This window comes from Triticum urartu, chromosome 3 (genome assembly GCF_003073215.2).
Source record: "Triticum urartu cultivar G1812 chromosome 3, Tu2.1, whole genome shotgun sequence".
Classification (NCBI taxonomy): domain Eukaryota; kingdom Viridiplantae; phylum Streptophyta; class Magnoliopsida; order Poales; family Poaceae; genus Triticum; species Triticum urartu.
Genome location: NC_053024.1, coordinates 720,090,047 through 720,116,450, shown reverse-complemented (window position 1 = coordinate 720,116,450; position 26,404 = coordinate 720,090,047). Strand labels below are relative to the sequence as shown.

The 26,404-nt window shown below is 47.9% G+C and overlaps 1 protein-coding gene and 1 pseudogene across 1 annotated transcript; one reads left to right on the top strand and one right to left on the bottom strand.

Moving 5' to 3' along the window:
• The first annotated feature begins 14,193 nt into the window (after nucleotides 1-14,193).
• LOC125547298 (putative E3 ubiquitin-protein ligase SINA-like 6) lies at nucleotides 14,194-15,378 on the top strand. Its single transcript, XM_048711230.1, has 2 exons — nucleotides 14,194-14,397; nucleotides 14,524-15,378. Exons 1-2 carry the CDS (start codon nucleotides 14,194-14,196, stop codon nucleotides 15,376-15,378), a joined length of 1,059 nt encoding a protein of 352 aa, XP_048567187.1.
• A 9,435-nt stretch (nucleotides 15,379-24,813) lies between these two features.
• On the bottom strand, nucleotides 24,814-25,747 carry LOC125547297 (annotated as a pseudogene).
• Nucleotides 25,748-26,404: the final 657 nt, after the last annotated feature.

Sequence of the window (26,404 nt, the reverse complement as noted above, 5' to 3'; positions counted from 1 at the left end):
CTACGTGGCACAAAAAACCACCTGGTTTGTTCCAAGATTCGTGCACACACATGCCAACGGTGATGCTTGCGTGTGGTCGGGGTGGTGAACGCCCACACGTGTGGGCGTTAACATTTCCGTTTTTCTTTTTCTTCTTTGAGAAACAATGGCGGCGATCTTTCTTGATCCGGCAGTAAGACGCGGAGGCAGCGGCCCCGGAACGACGGAGCTTCCGTTGTCCCATGGTATCGATGGTCTTTTGATGCGTTGATCTGTTATATCGACGGTGTCCGACCGCGAAAACGACTTCCAGCCAGCGTGCTGACCTTTTAAACTCTTCCGTCATCTTATCTTTAGTCAGCACAGCAGTTGTTGATCGTGAATTCCAGATGGATAGACCTTGCTCCCGAAAATACGCCTTTCCTCCACATGTTGTCTGAGTAATAGTTGAAGATTAGCGATAGAACTAGAAAATGATTTTTTTAGCCGATTTATAGGAAAACCAGCTTTACGATAGTTTTTGTGAATAATAAGTTTACAAAATAATGTGTTTGGTTAGAAACTAGTAATCGTAATCGTGCACGCGCAATACTGAAAAAAGAGACTAAATTGGAAGAATTCACATCTTGTTGATACACCAGTACAAATGTCGGATGCGGTGGACTCCTATAGATGGGCTTGGGACAAGATTGGATGGTTCACCACACGGACGGCTTATGCGGCGCGGTTCTGGGGCAGAGTGACCGCGCCGGCCGCCGAGTTCACACGAGTCGCATCTCTCGCAGCTTGGGAGGTTCCCCAGCCCTAGCCGCCACCGGGGCCGAACCCACCTACCTTCCGCGTCTCGCGGGTGGGTGTGGAGCCCTTATGCGTGTGGAGGCGCGTCAGATCCGGCGAGGCGGCGGTGATGGCTATGGCGATGGCTGGCCTTGCTACGGACGACGGCGACTACGACGCGTCAGGCAGCCCGGTCACAGGCGGCGGCTTGCCTAGCTCGGGCGGCGGCGACTTAGGCTGCAGTAGTGAGTCATCTGGTTTCGGATTGGCGGCGGTGTGGAGGGCCTGGTGGACTGCTCGACGGCACCTCCGGTCAGATCTGTTCTGGCCGGTGCAGCCGGTGGTGGTGGTGGTGATCATCTCCTTCGTCGGAGGTGGTCGGCCAGAGACTGGGTGGTCGGATCTTGAGATCCTTCATATAGTCCCGGCTGTGAGTCGGGAAGACATAGTTGCTGGTGAAAACCGAGCTGATGGCAGGTGATGGCGGCGTTCTGTGTTATTACCTTGATGAAGGTATTCTCGAGTAACTACCGTCGACCCACACGCGCTGCTCCGAGAAAACCCTAGGATCTGGTGTTCCAGATCGGACGATGGCGGCACTATGGTGTCGTCTCTCTCTTGGGAGTATCGTTTATGGAGCAGCGCTGGAAGGCAGAGGCAGGAGGCGGAGCGGCTTCGTCTTTAACGTAGCTTCGGTGGAGATGTCAAGTCATGCATGGCCGACAGGTGCTGCGCTTTGCCATGCCTGGTCGACAGGTGCTACACACGACAGATTTTCCAAAGTCTCCGCGTCGAGATGGACGAGCGCAGGGCGGTGGCATCGTTAGGCGCCATGGTGGCGTCGACGGTTCGTCGGATTGACAAGGATGATGCGGATCTCTCCCCTGAAGACAGGACAATGGTTGATGCTGGCGGCTTCTAAAACGTACGCATGTGGTTTACATTTTAGGTCCGCCGCACGTTATATGGATGGATTGACGACGATATCAGTTATAGATATGGGGAGTGAGAGCACTCCGCATTATCAAGTTTGTAGATGTGAGTGGTGGCTTCGGGTGGCTTGATATATGTTTTTGTCACACCTTCGTCGTGGAATAATTAATAAAGATGGTCGTATGCATCGACTGATGCAGAGGCCGGGAATTTAACCTCCTTCTCCAAAAAAAAGCCCCTCTAAGATGCAGGTTCTTCACTCTGCTCGCACTTAGGAACAGGTGTTGGATCTCGAATAGACTTGCGAGAAGGGGATTAAATAACTATGAAAAATGCCTTTTCTGTGACCAAAAGGACGCGACAATCGATCACATTCTTCTACAATGCGTTTTTGCGCGTGAGGTGTGGACCCGCGTGCGCGTCGCTTTGGAGAAGCAATCCTGGATACCCATGGATCGACACCAAGGGCAGGACAAGCCTAGGTAAGAAGGTCTCTCGAGCAGTCCTGATTCTTGTACCATGGGAACTATGAAAACATTGCCACAGAATTGTCTTCGACGGGCTACCCCCTCGATCTGATATGTAATTAACCAATTAGAGGTGGAGGGGAGGATGTGGAAGGATGCGGGTCTACTTAAAGGAAATGTAGACGCCTTTCTCGGGGGATTATCGGTGGGCTTGAGTGGGAGTAGCTAGCATTCTGGCTTAGTGGGGTTGGAGTTGTGTTCTCATAATATAACTGCCAATGTGGAGGGGTTCTTCACCCCACTTCTTTTTTAATATATAATACACACACTCTACATATTTAAGAAAAAAAATACAAATGTAAAATAAGAAGGTGAGTTCGTAAAACATCAATCGGGATTACATTAAGCTCCTCTGTATGGATGAGATCAAGGATGCAAGGAGGACCGCAGGACGATGACCGATGGCAGTCTGGCCCTGTGCCGTGTGGATATGTTAGACCATAAGCCTGAAACAACTAAAAAGACAAATGAGAACATGAACCTCACTGTGCCATGTGAGTTTTCAAGTCTGCTAATGTTTGAGTCCAGAACAGAGCCTTGCTATTCACCTCAAACAAGAATGATGCTAGTAGTTGGAGTCAAGAATTCAACTCACCTTAACATTTTTCATTTGCAGGAAAACTCTCAATAGAACCCAATAGAATCAATAAACGGATCTGAATGTAATTTTTATTTCTGGTTTTCGTTGTACTGCCATGATTAAAGATGAATAGATTGAAATTTTTTCACAAAAATAAAAATAAAAATTAGCTTCAAAATATCGGACAAGACATGTTCTAGCTGTATATTCTTTTTACCACCACGGACGATTTTACCGTCCCGGTTCGCTCCATAAAACTGGAGCCACTCCATACACTGTGCTGCGCAGCACTCCATTTACCGCGTCCCGTGAGAAGAGGGACCCGACTTCCAAGCCTCCCATTGATCTTGCTCTCCCTATAACCCCAGGCGCTAAGTGCAACTAGTGCAACGCCTAGGCGGTAGGCGCCGCACTATATAGTGTAGCACCTATCTCTTAGACGTTGCACACTGATTTAGCATTTTTTAATTAGCTCGGGGTGTGATGATGGTCAGGCGTGTAGCGCCTGAGAGCCCGGCGTTGCACAGTTTAGCGTGACGCCTAGCTGTCGGACGCTACACAAAAAGGTTAGTCCGGTGAAATTTTTTTGTCAACAGTTTATTTTGTGATTTTGTTTTGTCCACGGGTCAAAACAGTGATTTTTGCCCCATCCGTCCTACTCCTACCTGTCGTCTGAGGTCTGGCTGTCAGGCGTGACATTCTCCCCTCGTTGGAGACCGGCTTTCACCCAAGTCGGTGTTGTTGTGAAATGCTTGTTCAGCTCCACATACGGGATCCCCCCACGTCGCCGGGGACTGGTATGTCGCGCCACTGGATGACGACGCCGCAACCCGGTGCGCCTTGAACAACAGACAGACACACCTCGGTAAGAGCATCTTCAACCGTTCGGTTCCCCAAGCACCGAAAAAGAGCCATCTAGGGGTGAGCCGACGCTACATTGGTTCGTGGAAGCGACTTTGTTCCTAGTCGTCGGCCCACAGGACGCTCCGGGTTCAGCGATATACCGTACAAATATATACATACTCGGCGATTTTGGCACGAAACTCGGTGAAACTTTATTGAAATTTGTAAAAAAACATGAAAACATGCAAATTACGTCCAAACTACGCCTAGCCGCTGCCGCCGTCGTCGTCGTCGTCTACATGCCGAGAAGCCTGTAGAAACGGGTGTAGTCGCCGCCATCGTCGTCGTCTTCGTCGCGTGCCTCGCCAGTGCCGCCGCCGTCCCTGCTGCAGCCCTGGCCAGGGTCGCCGACGCGCGGTGGGACGCTGGACGGCCCGGCCTCGTCCGCCCCATCGCTGTGGAGGACGGTGACGCCGCCCTCCTCGCGCCCACGGCGCCGGGCCTGGAGCTCCGCGTACGCCCGGCGCTAGTGGCATACCTCACTAGTGAAAAAGGGGCTTTCGTTCGGGCCTGGCCAGCCCATTAGTCCCGGTTCTTCCACGAACCGGGACCAATGGATGCATTTGTCCCGGTTCGTGAGCCCAGGGGGCCGGTCGGGGCCGCGTGGGCATGGTCCCGGTTCTATGGACCCATTTGTCCCGATTCTAGGCACGAAGCGGGATTAATGGGCCTCGCTCCTGGCCCACAAACATTTGTCCGGTTCGTGGCTCGTCCCGGTTCCAGCCACAAACCGGGACAAATGAGTTGCCTATATATACCCCGTCGCCGCAGCAGAGCACTCCACAGTGCTTTGTTTTTTCTGGCCGGCGAGGGGAGGGCATTTGGGTGCTCTAGCTCACCTCCTATGCACACGAGGTGTTCGATGAAATGCCCGAGTCACGCTAGTTAAGCTTTCTCCTCTCGAAGCTCGACCTCCAAGCTCCATTTCCCCCGAGATTTGTCTAGGTTTAGCGGTCCGTCACGTCCCGTCCCCGTCTCACCGTCATCGATCGCCCGCGCCGATCTCGTCGCTTGCACCACCGTGGTGAGCCTCTTATCTTCTTCCGAAAGAAAAAAATTCTTACTTTAGATAGATACTTGTCTAATTTTCTTACTTTTATTATTGCTTGTTATTATATAGTGCGATGATTTTTGCATCCGCCCCCGTCGGCCCTCGTCCTGGCTATGATTCGGATGTGATATATATTATCTTTTATACTACTTGGTTCATTTATTGTTTATGACAAATATGCCCATCAAGTTGACATAGATTTTATTTATGTAGGAGGTAGTTGAACCGGAAATTCCAACCGACCCTATTGTCGAGAGGTTAAATTTAGTTGAAAAAGAAAACAATTACCTGAAGGAAAAAATAAAAAAAATTGAGGAGGAGAAGATGGTATTGGAGTTGCATGTTGCAGATGTCGTTGATGATCACACGATCAAGATGGATGCAATGCGGTTGAAGATTAGAAAGATTAGAAAATATGCCATTCATACCGAGGCTTGATATCATTATGCCGTTGGATCAATTTTTACCTTGGTTGTGATTATGATCGCATTTGTTGTTGCATTGAAAGGTTTTACATAGTTTTAATGTATGGTTTAACTAGATGCTCTTGAGAGCTATATGTTGTTCAATGAGAACTATGTATGTACTTTGTTTTTAATGTGATGATGAACCTTATATTAATTTGGTCACTTATCTATTCATGAGAGCTATATGTACTAAATTGATGATGTAGCTTTGAATGGTGCATTTTGAACACAGAAAAAGTATGGTGTTCAAATAAGTTCAAAAAAATGAAATCCCTTTATAACAGACGAGTTTCCGTATGAAACCCTGATACTTCGAAAGAGATTGTCCGTTTTGTACACGAAGTGCATCCAGTTTTTGCCGTCAGCCTCTCTACTTTCTTGCACATGCTATGTGGGCCTGCTCCTGGACGTAGTCTTCCATCACCCACTTGAGGGCGGACTCGTCATCGGGGGCCGCCATTTCGACATGCTCCAGCTTCACCGGGAGCAGCCCCGGCTCAGGCTTCGGTCGTACCAGGCGGAGGGAGCGCCTCGCCGGTGCTGGACCAGGCGGGGAGGGTCGGGCACCCTGCGAGTGTGGTGCTCGAGCGGCGTCTCCTTCGGCTCGGGCTTGACGGGGTGGAGTCCGACAACGAGGACGACCCCGGCTCCATGTTGGGGATCGTAGCAGAAATTTAAAATTTTCTACGCATCACCAAGATCAATCTATGGAGTAATCTAGCAACGAGGGGAAGGAGAGTGCATCTACATACCCTTGTAGATCGCTAAGCGGAAGCGTTCAAGTGAACGGGGTTGATGGAGTCGTACTCGTCGTGATCCAAATCACCGATGATCTTAGCGCCAAACGGACGGCACCTCCGCGTTCAACACACGTACGGAACGGAGACGTCTCCCACGCCTTGATCCAGCAAGGAGGAGGGAGAGGTTGAGGAAGGGAGTCCAACAGCAGCACGACGGCGTGGTGGTGATGGAGTGGCAGTTCTCCGGCAGGGCTTCGCCAAGCTCACGCGGAGGAGGAGAGGTATTGGAGGGGAGGGGCTGCGCCGGGTTCAAGGGTGTGGCCGCCCTCCCACCCCTACACTATTTATAGGTGGGGAGAGAGGGGGCCGGCCCCCCTAGATCCCATCTAGGGTTGGGGGCGGCGGCCAAGGGGGGGAGGAGTGCCTCCCAAGTCAAGTGGAGGCCCTCCCCCTTAGGGTTTCCCCTCTCCCATGCGCATGGGCCTTGGGGGGCTGGTGCCCTTGGCCCATTAAGGTTAGGGCGCCCCCCTACAGCCCTTGCTGCTGTATTTGACGTGGTGGAACATTTTTCGGACCTCCGGAATCCTCCGGAACCTTCCGGAAGCTTCTCGGTATAATACCGGAAAAAACCGAACTTTTTCCGGAACCCGAACAACAACTTTCCATATATAAATTTTTACCTCCGGACCATTCCGGAACTCCTCGTGACGTCCGGGATCTCATCCGGGACTCCGAACAACATTCGGTAATCACACACAAATCTTCCTAATAACCCTAGCGTCATCGAACCTTAAGTGTGTAGACCCTACGGGTTCGGGAACCATGCAGACATGACCAAGACAACTCTCCGGCCAATAACCAACAGCGGAATCTGGATACCCATGTTGGCTCCCACATGTTCCACGATGATCTCATCGGATGAACCACGATGTCGAGGATTCAATCAATCTCGTATTCAATTTCCTTTGTCCAGCGGTATTGTACTTGCCCGAGATTCGATCGTCGGTATCCGATACCTTGTTCAATCTCGTTACCGGCAAGTCTCTTTACTCGTTCCGTAACACATCATCCCGTGATCAACTCCTTGGTCACATTGTGCATATTATGATGTCCTACCGAGTGGGCCCAGAGATACCTCTCCGTTACACAGAGTGACAAATCCCAGTCTCGATTCGTGCCAACCCAACAGACACTTTCGGAGATACCTGTAGTGAACCTTTATAGCCACCCAGTTACGTTGTGATGTTTGGCACACCCAAAGCACTCCTACGTTATCCGGGAGTTGCACAATCTCATGGTCTAAGGAAATGATACTTGACATTAGAAAAGCTTTAGCAAACGAACTACACGATCTTGTGCTAGGCTTAGGATTGGGTCTTGTCCATCACATCATTCTCCTAATGATGTGATCCCGTTATCAACGACATCCAATGTCCATGGTCAGGAAACCGTAACCATCTATTGATCAACGAGCTAGTCAACTAGAGGCTTACTAGGGACATGGTGTTGTCTATGTATCCACACATGTATCTGAGTTTCCTATCAATACCACTCTAGCATGGATAATAAACGATTACCATGAACAATGAAATATAATAATAATAACTAATTTATTATTGCCTCTAGGGCATATATCCAACACTCCATTCGCCGCGGCGTCCAGGAGCTACCACGGCGGCGAGAGAAGGACGGCCGCGGCGGGTACTCGAGGCGCGGCATGTTGCCGGTCTCGATGTGGTCCAGGACGGCCTTGAGGGTGCGGCCTGGCACGCCCCACCACTCGCGCCGCCCGTCGGCGTTGAGGCGGCCGCGTGGGATGACGTTAGAAGTACATGATCCAGAGGGTGTGGCTGTCGGCGGTGTAGCGCGGCTCGTTTCGCTGCTCCTCTGTCAGGGACGAGCGGATGCGGACGATCTCGGCCCGCCGTGCCGCCCCTTCGGGCACCGGTGGCACTGGGACGCCGCGGACGCTCACCCTCCACGTCCCCGGCACTCGCATGTCCGGGGGCACTGGGTACTCGGCCTCATAGAGCAGGCGCGCCTCCGGCTCCTGGAGGTGACGCCGGCCGAAGCCGTTTGCCATCGCTTGGGAACCTCTCGGCCATCTCTTCATCGGCGGGAAGAGGGGAGAGTGTTGCTTTCTACGCCGGAGAGGGGGAAAATGAAAGCTATGGCGTCTACCGGCGGGGAAGCCGCCTTTTATAGCCGCAGCTGGGGCGGCGACGGGCTACATGCCAGGCGACGCGTGACGGGAGAGGGCGGGACGCGCGTCGCGGCGCCTTCACTGCGCCTCCCATGAGGCATCAATGGAGGCTGACCGGCGCGGCAGCCTTCACATTGATTCCTACGGGAACCAAGGCGATGAGGGCGACGAAGCGGCGTCTCGCTGACCCGGCGGCCCCGCGGCCCTTTCGCGCCAAAAACGCTCGCCCCGGCGCCCCTAACGTGCCGGGTTCGGTCTGGGTCCGCCGACACCAGTTTCGGCCCAAACAGGTGAAAAACGAGCTTGAGGGAGGGGGCGCGACTGAGCCGATTTTTGGGCGCCGGCGCGAAAAAATCGCCTAGGAAAGAGGGCCTATTGGGGACACGGCTGGAGATGCTCTAAGGGCTTTGCCGAATGTTGCCCTCTCCCCTCGGCAACGACGGCGTGGCTACTCCATGTCGACAAAGGGCCTTAAGCAGAGATCCTTTACATGATGACTCGGCAAACACTTTGCCGAGTACAATTTATGTTTGCCGAGTACAATTTAGGAGCTGTATAAATTTGGTCAAACTTCAGTTTGACTTAGGGTAAACAAAGAACAACAAATATTTTGTTAGGAAGGGAGTAGAAAATACAAACAACTTATGTAAAATGACATGAAGCAAGTATAATACCGCGCCATAATTTTTATAGTTCACAAATTTTCATTATACTTTGAAATTCGAATTTCAAATCCTCTCAAAATATATAAAAGATTGATATATTTTAGAATTCTAAATATACTAAACCTAGCTAGGTTTACTTTTTTTTGGTTTTTTTGACTTTTTATCGCAGTGAAAATCCAGCCAATAGGGAGGCGACACCTTATTTAGTGGGGGATATGGTGGGGTATAATCATGGGTGCGTGTTGTATTTTCCTATCTGATTTGGTCTCTGGTCAACATGCGATCTGTCCGGCCGGTGGGTCATTTCTGGCCTATACATTGGCCTATACATATGCGGAACCCACCATGGCGAAGGAGCGGCAGATAGCACGGAGCAGCATGCCGCTGCACACAGCAAAGCCATCCGGGGGAGTTGGTTCGTGCCCCTGTGGCATCGGGGGTACTGTGCGCTCACCTACGAGAGGCAGCACGGATGTGGAGGGGTTGCGCCGTGTGTGCTGTGTGGGAGTTGGAGGTGCCGCTTTGGCAGGAGCTATTCTGACCGGTGTGCCGGTGCAATGTCGCCAGGTGCAGATGCCGGTCGCTGGTGACCAGTCTGTTAGTCGACTACGCCGCCGGGAGCAGCCGCCGGCCCAATCATAAACACGTTCCTGTCTCTATTTCTTCCTCTTAATTTCCGCCCGCTGTTGTCGGAGGGGAGGCGACACCGGTAGAACACCGTGCAGGGGAGCTCCGGCAGAAGCCGGCGAGAGCAGGAGGGATGCAAGAGCATGTTGTCAAGGACGAGAGGTTATCGTGCGGCGTAGGAGGCCGTAGCCTGCACTTACCACTCCCACCTCGCATGCGCCGCCGCCCAAGGCCCCAGCCACCACAACCATCGCGGTGTTGCCATCGAGTCGATTTACACTGTCGGCGGCGAGGTCTTGCTGGGTTCGCAGGAGCCCCGGCGTCTTCCGCCTCCTGAACTGGCTACGCGTGCAGCAGCTGGGCGTGGTTGCTGCTATGCTCGAGGTGGTCGTGCTCGTGTGAGTCACGCCCGCGGGCCTCCCTTCTCTTGGGTTGTCGCCGTTGTGCACATGCACGCAACGTCTTCCGTTCTCTGCCGGCTGCCGGAGTTTTCCTCTACGCTTTCATGGCGGCCATGGTGCTCCAATCCCGAGTTTCCAGCGTCGCTACCTGGCCCGTGCAAGGTCCAAGCAGGGCGAGAAGGATGCCGGAGCCAGCCACAACCACAACCACAACCATTCCTCTGTGTGCATGCGTGAATTCTGTTGTGTGTCGTCAGCTTGCTTTCTATTTGCTGCTGCTTGCTTACTGCTTTCTGTATTGTTATAGTCTTAAATTTGTGTTCATACATGCAATTAACTAATTATATTCATTTTCAGGTACAAAGATTAATTTTGGCGAATTATATTCATTTTCAGGTACAAAGATTAATTTGATTATATTCATTTTCAGGTACAAACATTATTTGCAGGAGTATAATGAGAAATATATGGTCTACTTACTTGAGTATGAATAGTCAGATGGAGAAAACATAATACTCCCTCCATTCCTAAATATTTGTCTTTCTAGAGATTTTAACAAGTGACTACATACGGAGCAAAATGAGTGAATCTACACTCTAAAATATGTCTATATATATCCGTATGTGGTAGCCATTTGAAATCACTAAAAAGACAACTATTTTGGAACGGTGGAAGTATGTAATTGAAAAAAAAACAGTATGTGTTACACTGAATTTTCTTTTACCAGTTCCCTTTTGTACTCTATACTTATTTCTATGGTCCATGTTAGGATATCTCCTATAACTGGCATGATTGTTACACAAATCTGAATTCCTAAAGGTGCACCGGGATTTCAATGTTGCTAAAGAAAGAGACAAGGATCAGTGTTATTACTTACAGTACATCCTATCATGAATAGGCATAATATGCTTTTTACCTACCTTTTCCTTATGGACTATACCGGAGTACTCCCTCCGTCTCAAAATTCTTGTCTTAAATTTGTCTAAATATGGATGTATCTAATACTAAAATATAACTAGATATATCCGTATGTATCTAAATTTAAGACAAGAATTTAGTGTTAGATACATCCGTATTTAAACAAATTTAAGACAAGAATTTTGAGACGGGGGAGTACATGACTATTTTCAGTTAGCGCTAGCGGAGGGAACACGCAGCAATTGTTGCCCATCTGTACAGCGGCACTGTTGATGGTAAATTACGTGGACGCGGGCGCAGATGCCGTTGTTACGCTTCATTTGTTCTCCATACTTAATTAGCTCCCTAGCTATTTGTGACGGTGAAATTTTAGTAATTTGAATTGTCATATGTGTTGAGATAGCTAGCAGGTACTATGTTTTGATCGACCCATTTGTTTGTCCAGTTGAACCGGTACGTCCATTTATAATGTGTGTAATTGGAAGAAGGTCGGTATTAGTCGGTGTACATGCATATGTTTTCTCATTTGATCGATCAAGCATCGTGCATGCATGTAGGAATAGTAGGGCATTTGAACATGCTTATTGATCTTAATAGGATCACTTTTCGCCGGTGATTTCTGACTTGGAAGAGCGTTGTATGGTACTCCCTCCGTTTTAAATTACTCGTCGCAGAAATGGATGTATCTAGAACTAGAATACATCTAGATACATCCATATCTGCAACAAGTAATTCGGAACGGAGGGAGTAGTACATCCGGGTGCCTGAAGCAGGCAACTTGCGATAGTATGATTAGTTTGAAGCCATACATACTTATTTCACAAAATACATGGTTCATCACTTCTATTTTCTTACTATTTGTTTTCACTAATGGTGTATATCTTTTTTTCGGAACTTTTCCTAATGTATACATATGGAAACTCGGTTCAAGCACAATTTGCCATCAGAATATGTAGTCTAAAGTTTCTTTTGGTTTTGCCTTGCAAGATTTAATGACCAGAACTACTTCAGTACTTTATTCTGACTCACTACTTTTAATAGAATAGGGTCTCTATTCAATGATACAAATTCAATGAAGATTGGCATGTCGGGATCAGTTTAATATGTGCTTTGGGAGAAGATTTCAAATAGGGTCTATATTCATATATTTATATACTATTCCCCTAAAATTGATTCGACATGCACTTCTTGGCTCTCAAATTAAGGTATGCATCTTTTATGCTTTCCAAAAGCAGTGGAAGAAGAAAAGAGTTCATGATGTTCGTTGGAGAACAAAGAGAATGCTACTCTCCATTTTGGATGGAGAAGTGGTAGTTCTTGCTGTGTACTTCAGGACTAATTAGCCAGTGATTGAGGGGCCTACAAGATATGCCATGATTGATGCATAACTGATTGTATCTTCATTACGAAGACATACCTCATCTATCTCACATGAAATCACAAAAACGGAAGAAACAAACCAAATAAAATTAAACAAAACAAGAGTTCAAACCAAGCACATGAAACCAGATATGAAGATGAAAAACCAAACATTTCGTGACAAAAAGATACAATTAAACTTACATGAACCTGAACAACTCTTGGAAAACACAACAACTAAAATTAAAAACCTCAAACTAACGTAACAACCAACCAATTAGCCAAATAATCAACTCAAGGCCCTTTCTATCATCACATACAGAACTTCTATGTAGTGTCTAAATAATGTGTGTATCTTTATGAAAGATTTCAGAATGCACACAATATGATGTTTATACATATACACAACACAACATAAAGTGAACAAACAACAAGTGAATACTTAATCAGATAAGGTTTAACAACATTGCATACACAATTTCTCACATAATGTATCAATAGGCGCGGCGTGGGCATGGCTAGTGTTATCACTAGGAACGATTGTGCTAACTGACCATTAAATAATCCTCTTATAAAACAAGGTTATATGAAATATGTTTGAATTTTAAAAAACCTAATACGCACTGCATTGTGGAACGGATGGCGCAGCTTTGTCCTAATTCAAATTATATAAAGTTTGACCAAATTTATAGAAAGCAATACGAATATTTACAATGACATATATATACACATATAGGCAGGCCCTCACAACATACCCCCCCCCCCCAACCCACCCACTGGTCAAGCCCAACTAGAGTTGTCGCAGGCTTGTTTTTTTGACTGACACTATATTTAGGTCAGTCGATTTCCTACTAGGCCGAAGCCCATTAACTATGTGATCCAACCCCGTCTCCCACCTTTTGTTTTCTTTTGTTTTTATCTGTTTTTTGCTTTTGTTTTGTTATTCTTTTTAGTTGGTTTTAGTTTTTCTTTTGTGGGTATGTTTTGGTTGCTGAGTGAGTGTAAATGTATACACACAAATACTATACAATATGTGCAAAAAGTATGCTATTATATGCTATTGTTTGCATACTACAAAAAGGTGCAATTATAGAGCGAAGTTGTGTGCAAGTTTTTAAACTTGTTTCTTTGTCTTTCTTCTTTAAAAGGTGATACTATTGGTACTAATTAATTGTTCCTTATTTGAATTTTTAATAATTATTTTGTTTCCTTTCTTCTTCAAGGGTAAAAGCAACGTGAGTTGCTCATTCCGTCTTATGAATTGTTTTTGTAAAAAAATCACTATTATATGTTTGTACTTGCATATTATAGAAAAGCACATTTTTTGTGACTGTTATGTGCAAATATTTTCGTTGTTTCTTTTATTTTTAATCTCTTTTTCTTTCTTGGAAAACCTCATCATGTTGATTTTTTTAGTTTTTATTTTATTTTCTTTCTTTCAAAGGGTAATGCCAATTTCACTACTTACAAAAGAACATTATTATAAATTTTATGAAGTTTTATTTCAATTTCTTTTTTCTAAAAGAGTAACAACAAAGCCGGCAATTCATTATTTTTTGAAAATTTTGGTATTTAAAAAAATATTTTTGTCCTTTCTTCTTTAATGATAATACTAACGAAAAAATGCAATTACTGTAAGAAAACTTCCTTTTTGTGAAAACTCAGCTACTACTATTGTATTCTTATTCTTTCATATTATAACAATGTGCAATTTCTGTGTAAAATCTGGGAACACATGCATGCACCTTCCCCCAAGAAGATGTGGATGCCGATACACGTTCTCATGTTAGAAAAACAAGTCTCATGCATTGGTGCATGCATGCATGCATTCCCTATCTGACTGCCGTCTGTCCAGCTCTCCATCCATCAATTAATTCGTAGACACGCCTCACGAGCCAGTGGGAAAGCACACCGGAAATCGAAACGCGCCGTCGGAGTTTGCATGCCACCGGAGGAGTAATGTGGACTGTTGGGTTCTTCACTCGCCCTGGCCTCCATATAATCTCAAGCATCTTTTATGCGTGCGATCTTTGACCCTGAAGCAAGTTAAGTCAGAGGAGAAAATGGGTCATGGCAGCAGCGGCGACGGTGGCGGCGGAGGAGACGGAGCTCTGGCCGTGGTGCCCGTGGAAGCCAAGCCGCAGCCGCAGATGCAGCGACAGACCGCCCTCGACGTGCCGCCCTTCCTCATCTTCGAAAAGTGCAGGGCGCCGGAGCTCTTGGAATGCCATGCCTGCCACCTCCCCCTCAAACCGCCTATCTTCTCGGTACTGTATATTACTTCTTGAATCTTCGAGTAGGTTGTTTGCAGATTGATTATAGTCATGGTGATTATTGCTCCTTGCCATGGAAACGACTACTGGTCTTGATCCTTATATTATAATAATTCGCAGTGCGACGACGGGCATCTGATGTGCTCGTCCTGCCGCGGCGCGCACGGCGAGGACTGCGGCCGCGTCGCCGCCCCCTGCCGCCTGGCAGACGCCTACGCCGGCGCCGTCAAGCTGCCGTGCGACTACGTCAAGTTCGGCTGCGAGGCGGGGCTCGTCGTCTACCACGACTCCGTGGACCACCGCCGCGCGTGCCAGCACGCGCCCTACTGCTGCCCTGAGCGCGACGGGCCCTGGGGCGGCGGTGGCTGCGACTTCACCGGCTCCCGGGAAATGCTCCTCGAGCACATCTCCACGAACCACTCCCGCCAGGCCATCCTCATGCGCCACGACCAGACGGGGAGGCTCAGCCTGCCACTGGCACGGCGCTGGCAGGTCCTCGTCGACCAGGACGACATGGCCAACCGGCATCGGAGCGTGTTCCTCGTGATCTTGGCCGAGCGCGACAAGGACGCCGCGGTGTCGCTGGTGTGCGTCAGGGCGGACGGCGACGCACCGGGCGCGCCGCAGTTCTCGTACAAGCTCGCTGTGGAGCACACCGGCAGTGGCGCGAGGGTGACGTTCGAGTTGCCGGTCATGAAAAGCAGCTCCCTGCCCGCTGGCACGCCATGGCCGGACGAGTTTACGTCCCTGTCGGTGCCGAAAGCGTATCTGTCTGACGACATTGTCCCCCTCAACATCCACATTGACAAACACGTCGCTCCTCCTCCCCCTCCTGCTGCCGCCCCTACTAGTCCTCCTCTTCCTCCTCCTCCTCCTCCTCTTCCTCCTGCTGCCTCGGCTACCACGGCCGTCAAGTCCGCGCCTATTGATCAAGGCAGCAAGAAACGAAAATCTACCAATCCGAAGAAACTCTAGTCAAACCACATGCATGACCGACTAGTATGCCATGGCAGCTAGCTATATTTGCCACATGTGAAATAGATCGTTTTTATATCTAAGTTCGGTTTTTGTTAATCACAAATAAGGCTACTTCATGTGCTCCCTTTGCTATTGCGTGGTGCACATCCTGGCGTTACTGGTTCTCTTATGAACTTGATGGGACATATGAATGAAATCAATATTTTGGTGGGCCACTAAAATTATGGCACTTGATGAATAATATATCAGTACAAAAATGCAGGCTTGTAAAATGCCACTACAATACACATGCACTCTCGGTCTCTCACTTGCCATTATCCATCTCTTAGATCAATCTTAGAAAGAGTTTCTTTTTTCTAAGGCTGGTCACAATGGGCAAGAACATAAGCTAGTAACTTACACACTTTCCTAGACTATGTTACTACTTCCATAGTGGGTAGGAACATCTATGTAGTGTCATGCAACGATGTATTTATTAGGTTATAGACTCATTGTTTCTTAGAGTGTGTGATGTTTTGGTAACTTAGCTAGTTACCACAAGCACCTCTCCATTAAATATGTGCCACATAAGCAAGGTTGTATTGGAGTGTGTGATGTTACTCCTAAGTTCCTCCCCATTGTGACCAGCCTAAAGCCTACTAGTTTTCACAGACTGAAATATCGTACATTATCATGGTTTTAAATATACCGTTCACCCAAACTAACCCTAATGTTTTAGATTACTACGGTTTTGAAAATACTCTGCTAAACTAAGCCTAATTAATTTTTCCATGCCACTCGCTCGGGTTGCATTCATTTATTTCAACAGATCTACTACTCCCTCTCTCTCAATTTACAGAGCGTGCGCGTATCCCTAGATCGTCAATTTAACCAACTTAATACAAGTCATATATTACAAAAAATATACCAATATAAACTTCAGATGTTCTATTTTCAAAAGATATAATTTTTATGTTACATAGTTATATTAGGGTGATCAAATTGGCAAACCTAGGTATACGCGTAGGACTTGTAAACTGAGACGGAGGTAGTAATTCAATAAGTTAAATCTCAATCAAGTTATGTGATAATGTGAACTCTTATTTCGCCGGTTAGAAGCCATTTTGATCGCTCTAACATACAAAACAACACATATGCATGCTATAGGCTGAAAATAACAGTTGTTTGACATACATAGCAAATTGAGGAGGCTGTCGGCAAAGATGACATAGGCCTCTCTCAAGCTCGGGAATAGAGAGTTAAAGATTTCTGCTCTTGGTCAGTTATAAATGGGGAGAGAAGTGAGGCCACTTGATCTAAAAGTTTATCAAGCCGCTTTCCGCCAAACGACATAACACGAATTAGTTAGACGGACATCCAGACTCCCGTAAGCCTATACGCTCAGGCTGGTTGTAATGGAGAGTATCATATATTAGTATCATGCATATGATACTAGTGTATGATATTACCTCCCTAATGCATAGTTGTTGGGAACGTAGCAGAATTTTAAAATTTTCTACGCATCACCAAGATCAATTTATGGAGTCATCTAGCAACGAGAGAGAGGGGAGTGCATCTACATACCCTTGTAGATCACGAGCGAAAGCGTTCAAGAGAACGGGGTTGATGGAGTCGTACTCGTCGTGATCCAAATCACCGATGACCTAGCGCCGAACGGACGACACCTCCGCGTTCAACACACGTACGGTTGGGAAGACGTCTCCTCCAACTTGATCCAGCAAGGAGGAAGGAGAGGTTGATGGAGATCCAGCAGCACGACAGCGTGGTGGTGGAAGCAACGGCGATCTCGGCAGGGCTTCGCCAAGCTTAGCGAGAGGGAGAGGTGTCACGGGAGGGAGAGGGAGGCTGGTTCCCCTCCCACTTCAGCCCATGGGGTCCTCCGGGATAGGTGGCCCCATCCGGTGGTCCCGGTACAATACTGGTGACCCCGGAAACTTTCCCGATGGCCGAAACTGGACTTCCTATATATAATTCTTCACCTCCGGACCATTCCGGAACTCCTCGTGACGTCCGAGATCTCATCCGGGACTCCGAACAACTTTCAGGTTACCGTATACTAATATTTCAACAACCCTAGCGTCACCGAACCTTAAGTGTGTAGACCCTACGGGTTCGGGAGACACGCGGACATGACCGAGACGAATCTTCGGTCAATAACCAACAGCGGGATCTGGATACCCATGTTGGCTCCCACATGCTCCTCGATGATCTCATCGGATGAACTACGATGTCGAGGATTCAATCAATCCCGTATACAATTCCCTTTGTCAATCGGTACGTTACTTACCCGAGACTCGATCGTCGGTATCCCAATACCTCGTTCAATCTCGTTACCGGCAAGTCACTTTACTCGTACCGTAATGCATGATCCCGTGATCAACCACTTGGTCACATTGAGCTCATTATGATGATGCATTACCGAGTGGGCCCAGAGATACCTCTCCATCATACGGAGTGACAAATCTCAGTCTCGATTCGTGCCAACCCAACAGACACTTTCGGAGATACCCGTAGTGCACCTTTATAGTCACCCAGTTACGTTGTGACGTTTGGCACACCCAAAGCACTCCTATGGTATCCGGGAGTTGCACAATCTCATGGTCTAAGGAAATGATACTTGACATTTGGAAAAGCTATAGCAAACGTACTACACGATCTTTGAGCTATGCTTAGGATTGGGTCTTGTCCATCACATCATTCTCCTAATGATGTGATCCCGTTATCAATGACATCTAATGTCCATAGTCAGGAAACCATGACTATCTTTTGATCAACGAGCTAGTCAACTAGAGGCTCACTAGGGACGTGTTGTGGTCTATGTATTCACACATGTATTACGATTTCCGGATAACACAATTATAGCATGAACAATAGACAATTATCATGAACAATGAAATATAATAATAACCATTTTATTACTGCCTCTAGGGAATATTTCCAACAGTCTCCCACTTGCACTAGAGTCAATAGTCTAGTTACATTGTGATGAATTGAACAACCATAGAGTTCTGGTGTTGATCAAGTTTTGCTCTAGGGAGAGGTTTAGTCAACGGATCTGCTACATTCAGGTCCGTATGTACTTTACAAATATCTATGTCTCCATTTTTAACACTTTCACGAATGGAGTTGAAGCGACGCTTGATATGCCTGGTCTTCCTGTGAAACCTGTGCTCCTTGGCAAGGGCAATAGCTCCAGTGTTGTCACAGAAGAGAGTCATCGGGCCCGACGCATTGGGAATGACTCCTAGGTCAGTAATGAACTCCTTCACCCAGATTGCTTCTTGTGCTGCCTCTGAGGCTGCCATGTACTCCGCTTCACATCCAGATCCCGCCACAACGCTTTGCTTGCAACTGCACCAGCTTACTGTCCCACCATTCAAAATATACACGTATTCGGTTTGTGACTTAGAGTCATCCAGATCTGTGTCGAAGCTAGCATCGACGTAACCCTTTACGACGAGCTCTTCGTCACCTCCATAAACGAGAAACATATCCTTAGTCCTCTTCAGGTACTTCAGGATATTCTTGACCGCTGTCCAGTGTTCCATGCCGGGATTACTGTGGTACCTTCCTACCAAACTTATGGCAAGGTTTACATCAGGTCTGGTACACAACATAGCATACATGATAGACCCTATGGCCGAGGCATAGGGGACGACACTGATCTTTTCTCTATCTTCTGCCGTGGTCGGGCATTGAGCCGTGCTCAATCTCATACCTTGCAATACAGGCAAGAACCCCTTCTTTGACTGATTCATATTGAACTTCTTCAATATCTTGTCAAGGTACGTACTCTGTGAAAGACCAATGAGGCGTCTCGATCTATCTCTATAGATCTTGATGCCTAATATGTAAGCAGCTTCTCCAAGATCCTTCATTGAAAAACACTTGTTCAAGTAGGCCTTTATGCTTTCCAAGAATTCTATATCATTTCCCATCAACAATATGTCATCCACATACAATATGAGAAATGCTACAGAGCTCCCACTCACTTTCTTGTAAATGCAGGCTTCTCCATAAGTCTGCGTAAACCCAAACGCTTTGATCATCTGATCAAAACGAATGTTCCAACTCTGAGATGCTTGCACCAGCCCATAGATCGAGCGTTGGAGTTTGCACACCTTGTCAGCATTCTTAGGATCGACAAAACCTTCCGGCTGCATCATATACAATTCTTCCTTAAGGAAACCATTAAGGAATGCCGTTTTGACGTCCATTTGCCATATCTCATAATCATAGAATGCGACAATTGCTAACATGATCCGGACGGACTTCAGCTTCGCTACGGGTGAGAAAGTCTCATCGTAGTCAACCCCTTGAACTTGTCGATAACCCTTAGCGACAAGCCGAGCTTTATAGATGGTCACATTACCATCCGCGTTTGTCTTCATGTTAAAGATCCATTTATTTTCTATGGCTCACCGATCATCAGGCAAGTCAGTCAAAGTCCATACTTCGTTTTCATACATGGATCCTATCTCGGATTTCATGGCTTCCAGCCATTTGTTGGAATCTGGGCCCGCCATCGCTTCCTCATAGTTCGAAGGTTCACCGTTGTCTAACAATATGATTTCCAAGACAGGGTTGCCGTACAACTCTGGTGCGGAACGTGTCCTTGTGGACCTACGAAGTTCAGTAGCAACTTGATCTGAAGTTTCATGATCATCATCATTAACTTCCTCTTTAGTCGGTGCAGGCACCTCAGGAACATTTTCTTGAGTTGCGTCACTTTTCGGTTCAAGAGGTAATATTTCATCAAGTTCTACTTTCCTCCCACTTACTTCTTTCGAGAGAAACTCTTTCTCTAGAAAGGATCCATTCTTGGCAACATAGATCTTGCCTTCGGATCTGAGGTAGAAGGTATACCCAATAGTTTCTTTAGGGTATCCTATGAAGACGCATTTTTCCGATTTGGGTTCGGGCTTTTCAGGTTGAAGTTTCTTGACATAAGCATCGCATCCCCAAACTTTTAGAAACGACAGCTTAGGTTTCTTCCCAAACCATAATTCATACGGTGCCGTCTCAACGGATTTCGACGGAGCCCTATTTAAAGTGAATGCGGCAGTCTCTAAAGCATAGCCCCAAAATGACAGCGGTAGATCGGTAAGAGACATCATAGATCGCACCATATCCAATAGAGTGCGATTACGACGTTCAGACACACCATTACGCTGAGGTGTTCCAGGCGGCGTGAGTTGTGAAACTATTCCACATTTCCTTAAGTGCGTGCCAAATTCGTGACTCAAGTATTCTCCCCCACGATCTGATCGCAAGAACTTGATTTTTCTGTCACGTTGATTCTCAACCTCACTCTGAAATTCCTTGAACTTTTCAACGGTCTCAGACTTGTGTTTCATTAAGTAGACATACCCATATCTACTCAAGTCATCAGTGAGGGTGAGAACATAACGATAGCCACCGCGGGCCTCAACACTCATTGGACCACACACATCAGTATGTATGATTTCCAATAAGTTGGTTGCTCGCTCCATTGTTCCTGAGAATGGAGTCTTGGTCATTTTACCCATGAGGCATGGTTCGCACGTGTCAAATGATTCCTAATCAAGAGACTAAAAGTCCATCTGCATGGAGCTTCTTCATGCATTTGACACCTATGTGACCAAGGCGGCAGTGCCACAAGTATGTGGGACTATCATTATCAACCTTACATCTTTTGGTATTCACACTATGTATATGTGTAACATTACGCTCGAGATTCATTAAGAATAAACCATTCACCAGTGGAGCATGACCGTAAATATATCTCTCATATAAATAGAACAACTATTATTCTCGGATTTAAATGAGTAGCCATCTCGAATTAAACGAGATCCTGATACAATGTTCATGCTCAAAGCTGGCACTAAATAACAATTATTGAGGGTTAAAACTAATCACATAGGTAAATGTAGAGGTAGCGTGCTGACGGCGATCACATTGACCTTGGAACCATTCCCGACGCGCATCGTCACCTCGTCCTTCGCCAGTCTCCGCTTATTCCGCAGCTCCTGCTTTGAGTTACAAATGTGAGCAACCGCACCGGTATCAAATACCCAGGAGCTACTACGAGTACTGGTAAGGTACACATCAATTACATGTATATCACATATACCTTTAGTGTTGCCGGCCTTCTTGTCCGCTAAATATTTGGGGCAGTTCCATTTCCAGTGACCACTTCCCTTGCAATAAAAACACTCAGTCTCGGGCTTGGGTCCATTCTTTGGCTTCTTCCCGGCAGCTTGCTTACCGGGCGCGGCAACCCCCTTGCCGTCCTTCTTGAAGTTCTTCTTACCCTTGCCTTTCTTAAACTTAGTGGTTTTATTCACCATCAACACTTGATGTTCCTTTTTGATCTCCGCCTCCACTGATTTCAGCATTGAATATACCTCAGGAATGGTCTTTTCCATCCCCTGCATATTGAAGTTAATCACAAAGCTCTTGTAGCTCGGTGGAAGCGACTGAAGGGTTCTGTCAATGACCGCGTCATCCGGGAGATTAACTCCCAGCTGAGTCGTGCAGTTATGCGACCCAGACATTTTGAGTATGTGCTCACTAACAGAACTATTTTCCTCCACCTTACAACTGAAGAACTTGTCGGAGACTTCATATCTCTCGACCCGAGCATGAGCTTGGAAAACCGTTTTCAGCTATTCGAACATCTCATATGCTCCGTGTTGCTTAAAACGCTTTTGGAGCCCTGGTTCTAAGCTGTAAAGCATGCCGCACTGAACAAGGGAGTAATCATCAGCACGTGACTGCCAAGCGTTCATAACGTCTTGGTTCTCTGGGATGGGTGCGTCACCTAGCAGTGCTTCTAGGACATAATATTTCTTGGCAGCTATGAGGATGATCCTCAGGTTCCGGACCCAGTCCGTATAGTTGCTGCCATCATCTTTCAGCTTGGTTTTCTCTAGGAACGTGTTGAAGTTGAGGACAACGTGGGCCATTTGATCTACAAGACATATTGTAAAGATTTTAGACTAAGTTCATGATAATTAAGTTCATCTAATCAAATTATTCAATGAACTCCCACTCAGATAGACATCCCTCTAGTCATCTAAGTGAAACATGATCCGAGTCAACTAGGCCGTGTCCGATCATCAGTGAGACGGACTAGTCAACATCGGTGAACATCTTCATGTTGATCATATCTTCTATACGACTCATGCTCGACCTTTCGGTCTTCCGTGTCCCGAGGCCATGTCTGTACATGCTAGGCTCGTCAAGTCAACCTAAGTGTATTGCATATTTAAATCTGGCTTACACCCGTTGTATTCGAACATTAGAATCTATCACACCCGATCATCACGTGGTGCTTCGAAACAACGAACCTTCGCAACGGTGCACAATTAGGGGGAACACTTTCTTGAAATTATTACGAGGGATCATCTTATTTAAGCTACCGTCGTTCTAAGCAAATAAGATGTAAAACATGATAAACATCACATGCAATCAAATAGTGACATGATATGGCCAATATCATTTGCTCCTTTTGATCTCCATCTTCGGGGCTCCATGATCATCGTTGTCACCGGCATGACACCATGATCTCCATCATCATGATCTCCATCATCGTGTCTTCTTGAAGTTGTCTCGTCATCTATTACTTCTACTACTATGGCTAACGCTTTAGCAATAAAGTAAAGTAGTTACATGACGTTTATGTTGACACGCATGTCATAAATAAATTAAGACAACTCCTATGGTTCCTGCCGGTTGTCATACTCATCGACATGCAAGTCGTGATTCCTATTACAAGAACATGATCAATCTCATACATCACATATATCATTCATCACATCCTTTTGGCCATATCACATCACACGGCACATGCTGCAAAAACAAGTTAGACGTCCTCTAATTGTTGTTGCAAGTTTTTACGTGGCTGCTATAGGTTTCTAGCAAGAACGTTTCTTACCTATGCCAAAACAACAACGTGATATGCCAATTTCTATTTACCCTTCATAAGGACCCTTTGCATCAAATCCGATCCGACTAAAGTGGGAGAGACAGACACCCGCTAGCCACCTTATGCAACTAGTGCATGTTGGTCGGTGGAACAAGTCTCACGTAAGCGTACGAGTAAGGTCGGTCCGGGCCGCTTCATCCCACGATGCCGCCGAATCAAGATAATACTAGTAACGGCAAGTAAATTGACAATATCGACGCCCACAACTGCTTTGTGTTTACTCGTGCATAGAAACTACGCATAGACCTAGCTCATGATGCCACTCTTGGGAACGTAGCAGAATTTTAAAATTTTCTACGCATCACCAAGATCAATCTATGGAGTCATCTAGCAACGAGGGAGAGGGGAGTGCATCTACATACCCTTGTAGATCGCGAGCGAAAGCGTTCAAGAGAACAGGGTTGATGGAGTCGTACTCGTCGTGATCCAAATCACCGATGACCTAGCGCCGAACGGACGACACCTCCGCATTCAACACACGTACGGTTGGGAAGACGTCTCCTCCAACTTGATCTAGCAAGGGGGAAGGAGAGGTTGATGGAGATCCAGCAGCACGACGGCGTGGTGGTGGAAGCAACGGCGATCTCGGCAGGGCTTCGCCAAGCTTAGCGAGAGGGAGAGGTGTCACGGGAGGGAGAGGGAGGCGCCAGGGGCTAGGGTGCGGCTGCCCTCCCTCCCCCCCCCCCTATATATAGGACTCCTAGGGGGGCGCCGGCCCTAGGAGATGGGATCTCCAAGGGGGGCGGCGGCCAAGGGGGTGGCTTGCCCCCAAAGCCAAGTGGGGCGCCCCCCACCCATAGGGTTTCCAACCCTAGGCGCAGGGGAAGGCCCAAGGGGGGCGCACCAGCCCAGTAGGGGCTGGTTCCCCTCCCACTTCAGCCCATGGGGCCCTCTGGGATAGGTGGCCCCACCCGGTGGACCCCCGGGACCCTTCCGGTGGTCCCGGTACAATACCTGTGACCCCCGAAACTTTCCCGATGGCCGAAACTGGACTTCCTATATATAATTCTTCACCTCCGGACCATTCTGGAACTCCTCGTGACGTCTGGGATCTCATCCGGGACTCCGAACAACTTTCGGTTTACCGTATACTAATATCTCAACAACCCTAGCGTCACCGAACCTTAAGTGTGTAGACCCTACGGGTTCGGGAGACACACAGACATGACCGAGACGACTCTCCGGTCAATAACCAACAGCGGGATCTAGATATCCATGTTGGCTCCCACATGCTCCTCGATGATCTCATCGAATGAACCACGATGTCGAGGATTCAATTAATCCCGTATACAATTTAATTTGTCAATCGATATAAGGGTCTCTTTGAGATCCACCAAGCAATGATCACACTACCATGTTTTTTTCTTTTTGATCTTATGCAAATGTGCACGTCAAGTATTTACAGAAACCATCGAAGCAAGAAGATGCTCGCGCTTCTCCGGCCGGACGGCAAACTTCGATCGTCAGAAGCAGCTCGGCGGTCTGACCTCTCCGGACGTGGACCGGCCAGCATTTCCGCACTTGGCCTGCGCCGGCCGCCTGTGCTGGTACGTCAGACTAATGTTCCTGAGCTTGATCCCGCTGCAGGGGTTGGTGCCGCTGCAGTTGAACTTGACTGCAACGGGCATCGCCGATGTGCCCTCGGATGTCCGTGTATGATATGTTGCTGATCTGCACCCCGAGCTCTGCATGCACACACAACAACAGAGCTCATGATACAGTCGATGGACGGATTGACGTGCAGGGAACTTGAATGGGGGCATCTCTTACGCACATTGCCTGGGCAGTTGACCTTGCGGGGGCAGTAGTTCTGGTCGATGAGGATGGGGTTGGCCACGCGGTTCATGGTGACCCGTGAGAAGGAGACGTTGGTGACGGAGCCGGAGTTGGGCATCGCCCACGTCTTGATCCGCAGGCCGTTGGTCGTGCCCGTCAACACCGCCTTGTCCACCGTCACGTTCCTCACCCCCTCCTCACCGTCCTACCATCCCAGGCTCCCGATGCTGCCACCGTCCATCCAATGCAAACACAAAACCAATGCTATTACGTTGCGCAAACCACAAGCAGACACAATAATGGATGATGAACCAGCAACTGAAGGTGACACCTGATGTCGTGGCCCGGACCGCACTTGATGTCCCTGATGAGCACGTCGGTGGTGCCGGGCCCTAAGGAGACGCAATCATCGCCGGTGCCGATGGTGGTGTTGAGGATGCTCACATGGCGGGAGTGGCTGACGTGGATGCCATCGGTGTTGGGGCTGTTGGCCGGTGCAATGATCCGTATGCCTTGGACCGTCACGCCGGTGCAGTCGAAGATGGCCATGTGGAATACCTTGCTGTCGAGCAGCGTCAGCTGCTTCACACTCACGCCTTTGGACTGGCTAATATCAAGCATCTTCAATCGTACGTACGTATGTCCAACGCCCATCATAAGGAAACTGAATCCAACCACATTGCAAAAAAAAAAAACCAAGAAGTTCATGTCATCACTCACCCTGGGACCTTGCCCGGTGCAATTGCATCTCGGCAGGGCTTCGCCAAGCTTAGCAAGAGGGAGAGGTGTCACGGGAGGTAGAGGGAGGCGCCAGGGGCTAGGGTGCGGCTGCCCTCCCTCCCCCCACTATATATAGGACTCTTAGGGGGGCGCCGGCTCTAGGAGATGGGATCTCCAAGGGGGGCGGCGGCCAAGGGGGGTGGCTTGCCCCCCAAGCCAAGTGGGGCGCCCCCCACCCATAGGGTTTCCAACCCTAGGCGCAGGGGAAGGCCCAAGGGGGGCGCACCAGCCCACTAGGGGCTGGTTCACCTCCCACTTTAGCCCATGGGGCCCTCCGGGATACGTGGCCCCACCCGGTGGACCCCCGGGACCCTTCCGGTGGTCCCGGTACAATACCTGTGTCCCCCGAAACTTTCCCGATGGCCGAAACTGGACTTCCTACATATAATTCTTCACCTCCGGACCATTCCGGAACTCCTCATGACATCTGGGATCTCATCCGGGACTCTGAACAACTTTCAGTTTACCGTATACTAATATCTCAACAACCCTAGCGTC

Excerpts from the sequence above, each read along its gene's own strand:
- LOC125547298 (XM_048711230.1), top strand. The coding sequence starts at position 14,194 with ATGGGTCATGGCAGCAGCGGCGACGGTGGCGGCGGAGGAGACGGAGCT. Across the intron at positions 14,398-14,523 it reads TCAAACCGCCTATCTTCTCG|TGCGACGACGGGCATCTGAT; the intron begins GTACTGTATATT and ends AATAATTCGCAG.